The sequence below is a fragment of the Triturus cristatus genome, chromosome 10, assembly GCF_964204655.1.
Source record: "Triturus cristatus chromosome 10, aTriCri1.1, whole genome shotgun sequence".
Classification (NCBI taxonomy): Eukaryota; Metazoa; Chordata; class Amphibia; order Caudata; family Salamandridae; genus Triturus; species Triturus cristatus.
In genome coordinates, this window is record NC_140593.1 from 1153507367 (window position 1) to 1153513608 (window position 6242).

The 6242-nt window shown below is 57.2% G+C and overlaps 1 protein-coding gene across 1 annotated transcript; it reads left to right on the forward strand.

The window, feature by feature from the left end:
• Positions 1–103: 103 nt before the first annotated feature.
• Positions 104–4501, forward strand: LOC146796796 (uncharacterized). The gene is made up of 2 exons (XM_085631373.1): positions 104–389; positions 3885–4501. Exons 1-2 carry the CDS (start codon positions 104–106, stop codon positions 4499–4501), a joined length of 903 nt encoding a protein of 300 aa, XP_085487499.1.
• Positions 4502–6242: the final 1741 nt, after the last annotated feature.

Consider the following 6242-nt stretch of genomic DNA (forward strand, 5'->3'; position numbering starts at 1 on the left):
GCAAGACGGCCCCTTGCCGCCGTCACGAAGCAGTAGGGCGGTCCGCGGCGGCCATCACTCCAGCGCGGGAGCGGGCATCGGCAGCGGGGGGAAGGGGTCACGCATGTCTGGCGCTGTGAGTGACAAGGGTGTGAAGAGAGCGGTGAGAGAGGTGCTGTGGGTGCCTGACAGTGTGGAGGCAGATGTGGAGTTGGATTATGAGGCGGACAGTGATGAGCTTGAGGAGGGGGAGGTGCGGGATGACGGTGACAGGACGGGCGCAGGCGAGGACAACAGAGAGGTTGGTGTGTTACAGGTGCCCCAGAGACCGGTGGACAAAGAGACGGTAGAGACGCGACGGGCGGCCCCCTCCGGAGGACGGCTCAGCGAGCGACATCCGACTTTGACAGGTGAGCGGGCGTGGTGGTCGGTGTGGGACGGGGGTCCCAAGGGTGGGAGGAAGAAGGCTTGTAGGTCGGTAGGGGTGGGAGAGGGTTGGTGGCTCCTAAGGGCGGGCTCACGAGTGAGGATAAATCGGTCGGGAGCAAAGCGGTGACTTCAGCGGGGGTGCAGACGGAGAAGGATGGGGGCAAAGAGGAGGCGTCAGGGAGTAAGCTCCCGAAAAAGCTGCCCTACATGGGCCTGGCTATGCCGTTGGGGTCGCACTTGTCGAAAAAAATTAAGGGGAAGATCTGGAAACATGAGTACGTGGACGTGTTTAAACTACTCCATAGGGAGGTGCAGGCGAAGGAGGGCTTCAAGGAGGAGGAGTGGGAGCTGACTAGGCGGCCGAGGGTACCGGTGAACATGGAGAATTGGACCTCGGCCTTTCTCATTTATGCGAGTATATATTGCGAGAAGCATCCCGACAGGGCAATCGCATTGTTGAAATATATGGACATAATAAGGAAGGCTCAGATGCAGTTTGGGGGTTTTGCCTGGCTGAGTTACGATGAGGAATTCAGGGCACGGATCAGTGCGAACCCCGAGAAGCACTGGGGTGAGGTAGACCAGGAATTATGGATGCAATGGATGGCGTCCACGCATTCCTCCGCATCGACTCACACGGCGAGTGGTTTACCGGTCACGTACCGGTCTTTTCAGTCGTGTCCCGCCCACACTGAGGCGGGGGGGTCCACAGCAACTACAAGTGGGGCCGGACAGGCTAGCAAGCCCGGCACTTACAATACGGGGGCCTGTTGGAGTTACAATCGGGGATATTGTTCCAGGTACCCGTGCAAGTTCAAGCACGAGTGTTCTAAGTGCGGGGGGAAGCACGCCCTTACGCAATGTCTTACGCTCGCCACTCCTTCCGAGCAATGGCGGAATTCCAAGGGGAGGGGGCAGGCTGGACAGAAGGGCCCCTACACCGGTTAAGGTGAAGGCGATGGCCCCGTGGCTCTCCCGTTACCCGGACAGGGAGACTGCCTTAAATATTCAATGGGGCTTTACGGAAGGTTTTCGGGTCGGGTATCAAGGTCCCAGATCACGGAGATGGGCCGACAATCTCAAATCGGCGAAGGAGTTGCCGGGGGTGGTGGCGGCCAAACTCTTGAAGGAGGTGGAGGAAGGCAGGATTGCGGGCCCCTTTTATGACTGGCCGATGGAGGATTTGATCATTTCTCCACTGGGGGTGGTGCCCAAAAAGGAGGAGGGTGAGTTTCGCATGATTCATCACCTATCGTGGCCGGAGGGACAGTCAGTGAATGATTTCATCTCGGAGGAGGATTCCCGGGTGCTGTATGCGTCGGTGGATGATGCGATCCGCCTTGTGCGGGTGTGTGGGCCGGGGGCGGAATTGGCGAAATGTGACGTGAAGTCGGCTTTCCGCTTGCTGCCTATACACCCGGCGGATTTTGCGCTCCTCGGGATGCAGTTCGGGGGGGCCATCTTCGTGGACAAAGTCCTGCCCATGGGGTGTGCGATTTCGTGCGCATTGTTCGAGATGTTTAGCACCTTCCTGCAGTGGGCCTTCACGCAGCGGAGTGGGCACCGGGATGTCACGCACTATCTGGACGATTTCCTCTTCCTTGGGAGGGCAGGTTCGGGGGACTGTGACAGGGCTCTGTCAGGGTTCCAGGAGTTGGCGAAGGGATTTGGGGTTCCTTTGGCGCCCGAAAAGACGAGTGGGCCGGGTTGCGTTTTGACATTCTTGGGCATTGAGCTGGATTCCATCCAATGGACAGCGAGGCTCCCGGTCGCGAAGGTAGTGGAAATTCAGGAGTGCCTCCAATGGGCGATTGGTGAGAAACGAATCGCGTTGCGGGCGGTGCAGCGGCTGCTGGGGTTCTTGAACTTTGCGTGCAGGGTGGTCAGGGCGGGCGGACGTTCTGCAGACGGCTCGGCATGGCCATGTCGGGGGCAGTGCTTCCACACCACAGGGTCAGGATCTCCATGGGAGTGAGGGCGGATCTGCGGACATGGTTGTTGTTCTTGATGGATTTCAATGGGGTCTCCTTGGACTTTGTGGAGGAAAACACGGTTTGGCAAATCCAAATTTACTCTGATGCAGCTGGGGCGGATGGCTTTGGTATTTTCTGGGACGGGAGGTGGTGCGCAGAGACCTGGCCGGAGCACTAGAGGAAGCAGGGGAGAAGCATTGCATTTTTGGAATTCTTTCCTTTGTTGGTGGTGCTGGAAGTGTGGGGTTCTGAGTTTCAAAACAGGGCGGTGTTGTTCCATGTAGACAACATGACGGTGGTCGAGTTGGTCAACTGGCAGAGGGCAAGGGACCTGAGGGTGTTGCGTTTGTTGAGAAGTTTCATGCTGAAGTGTTTGCGTCTGAATGTGATTTTTCGAGCCAAGCATGTTCCGGGGGCGAATAATGACATTGCGGATGCTTTGTCTCGTTCGCAGTGGCAGCGATTCCGGCGACTGGCACCTGGAGCAGATCTGTGCAAGACGGGGCTGCCGGATGGCATTTGGGCCCTGGGGGAGTGAGGGTGGTAGGCCTAGTGGAGAATTCTGTTGCTGTTACCACCAGGCGGACCTACAGACTGGCGTGGGCAGAGTTTGTCGCCTTTATGGGTTGGAGCGAGGTTTCTGAGGCTGGGGAACAGGTGGTGGTGGAGCGTGGAGTGTTACAGTTTGTACTGCACTGCGTGGATAAGGGGTTGTCGGCTGCAACCATTTCAGGAAAGTTGGCAGGGGTGTCCTTTTATTGCTGTTTGTTTTTTGGTTTTGACCCTACAAAAAGTGTGATTGTTCGTAGGGTGTTGCGGGGTTGGGGCAGGGAGAGAGCGGGGGGCACTGTGCCGAGGGAGGCCATAACGTTTGAGGTGTTGGTCCGGTTGGTTGCGGCGTTGCCGCTCTGTTGTTATGATGAGTTTGAGGTTCGGATTTTTCGCTTGTGTATGGTCTGGATGTTTTTTGGGGCATTTCGGGTTTCTGAATTACTGGGCACGCGTGCAGGGGAGGGGCGGAGGTATGAGGAAATCAGATTGGATGCGGTGCGTCTGGGGATTTGGCTCGGTCGGTCGAAGACAGACCAGTTGGGCCGGGGTAAGTGGGTTTGGTTGAATGAGATTCAGGGAGGGGGTGTGTGCCCGGTGGCTGAGTGGCGGGCGTTTGTGAGTGTGATGCAGCTTGGGGTAGGGGAAATATTTTGTCACAGGTCAGGGGCACGGGTGACGGCTGGCCAGTTGTTGGTGGTGTTGCGCATGGCATTGGTGCGTGTGGGTTTGGAGCCGGCGGGTTTTGGAACTCACTCATTTCGGATTGGGGCGGCGACAGCGGCAGCCCGGCTGGGGTGGTCCTGGGATAGGATCCGTCAGATTGGGAGATGGAGGTCAAGGTGTTGTGAGCGGTATGTGCGGAGGTGATAGGGTGGGGTGCAGGGAGTGGGGGGTCGGATGGGGATGGGAGTGGCTTTCTTTGTGTGTCTCTAACCTATGTTTCTCTCTTAGGTTGCGTGGGAGGCCCTGGGGCCAAGACGGTCACATGGATCGTGGGGCATTCCTTTGTGCACTGGGCGTCAAAATACGCGGAGCAACAGGTGTACGGCCGTAACCTGGGACTCAAAGGACAACATCACGAAGTGCACTGGTGGGGTAAAAGGGGAATGCGATGGGGGGCACTACTGCCCTGGCTCGCGAAGATGGTCCCACAGAAGGGTTGCCCGGACCTGTTGATTATACACTTGGGGGAGAATGATTTGGTTCGGCTGTCGGGTTTGGCGCTCTTACAGCTGATGCAGAGAGACTTGGAGGTACTAAAGCACAGACTGGCAGGGGCTTGCATTGCCTGGACTGAGTTTGTTCCGAGGAGGATCTGGAGGGGAGCTGTTAAGCATGGGGCAATTGAAAAGGCGCGACGGAAACTGAACAGAGCTATGCGAGTTTTTTGTGGGGAGAAAGACATTAAGGTGATCAGTCACCCGGGACTACGACTGGAGGAACCACTGTTATTTAGGGATGACGGGGTGCATCTGTCTAGACTGGGGAACGCCTACTATATGATGGAGATGAGGGATGTGGTCAGCAAGCTCTGGAATGAGGCAATCTGGTGTTGCAGGGATGTGTGATGGGTCCTGGCCGAGGGGGTGGGGCAGGTATCCGCCCTACAGGGGGCTACCTGGTTGGCAGTACTTTGGAGGGGTGGGGGAGTCATTAGCGGGCACACCCATCCCTCGGGGGGGGGAGAGTGAACGAGGTGGGGGTATTGGAGGCGTGAGTGAAATGGCCGAGGAGAGCCGGGAGGATGCAAGGAGGTTTGTGGAATGGTGAGGAACGGAAGGGGCATGGAGTGGTACAAAAGGGGAGTGTGGAGTGGGTGAAAGGAGTGAAGGATGGTAGAGTGTTGTGGGAAAGTTTTATTCAGATAATGTTTGGTTATTGTTTAATGTTGTGCAGCCTGGTCCTAATAAATGGCCTTTTACGCTAAAGACACGGTGTGGTCTGTTTATTGTGCGATGCCGGGCCCCGGGTGAAGCAGAGTCGCAGACTAGTCTTCCCCCGGGGTCATTCGCGCGAGGGTAGGACCAGGTAGGGTCAAGGGGTGGAGTTAGGGGGTGGGTATATGAGCACAGGGGAGGAAGGCGACTTCCTCTTCCTGCGCTCGGCACCATCGGGAGGGTTTAGCAAAGGCCACCCACCTGCCCTGCAGTTGAGGGTTGGTGTTCGGGGTTGGCTAAAGCATGCCAGTTTAGGACAGGCTGCGGGGGTGGCGGTACTTTGGTGGGGTGGGGGGAGTCATTAGCGGGCACACCCATCCCTCGGGGGGGGAAGAGTGAACGAGGTGGGGGTATTGGAGGCGTGAGTGAAATGGCCGAGGAGAGCCGGGAGTATGCAAGGAGGTTTGTGGAATGGTGAGAAACGGAAGGGGCATGGAGTGGTACAAAAGGGGGGTGTGGAGTGGGTGAAAGGAGTGAAGGATGGTAGAGTGTTGTGGGAAAGTTTTATTCAGATAATGTTTGGTTATTGTTTAATGTTGTGCAGCCTGGTCCTAATAAATGGCCTTTTACGCTAAAGACACGGTGTGGTCTGTTTATTGCGCGATGCCGGGCCCCGGGGGAAGCAGAGTCGCAGACTAGTCTTCCCCCGGGGTCATTCGCGCGAGGGTAGGACCAGGTAGGGTCAAGGGGTGGAGTTAGGGGGTGGGTATATGAGCGCAGGGGAGGAAGGCGACTTCCTCTTCCTGCGCTCGGCACCATCGGGAGGGTTTAGCAAAGGCCACCCACCCGCCCTGCAGTTGAGGGTTGGGGTTCGGGGTTGGCTAAAGCGTGCCAGTTTAGGACAGGCTGCGGGGGTGGCGGTACTTTGGAGGGGTGGGGGGAGTCATTAGCGGGCACACCCATCCCTCGGGGGGGAAGAGTGAACGAGGTGGGGGTATTGGAGGCATGAGTGAAATAGCCGAGGAGAGCCGGGAGGATGCAAGGAGGTTTGTGGAATGGTGAGGAACGGAAGGGGCATGGAGTGGTACAAAAGGGGAGTGTGGAGTGGGTGAAAGGAGTGAAGGATGGTAGAGTGTTGTGGGAAAGTTTTATTCAGATAATGTTTGGTTATTGTTTAATGTTGTGCAGCCTGGTCCTAATAAATGGCCTTTTACGCTAAAGACACGGTGTGGTCTGTTTATTGCGCGATGCCGGGCCCCGGGGGAAGCAGAGTCGCAGACTAGTCTTCCCCCGGGGTCATTCGCGCGAGGGTAGGACCAGGTAGGGTCAAGGGGTGGAGTTAGGGGGTGGGTATATGAGCGCAGGGGAGGAAGGCGACTTCCTCTTCCTGCGCTCGGCACCATCGGGAGGGTTTAGCAAAGGCCACCCACCC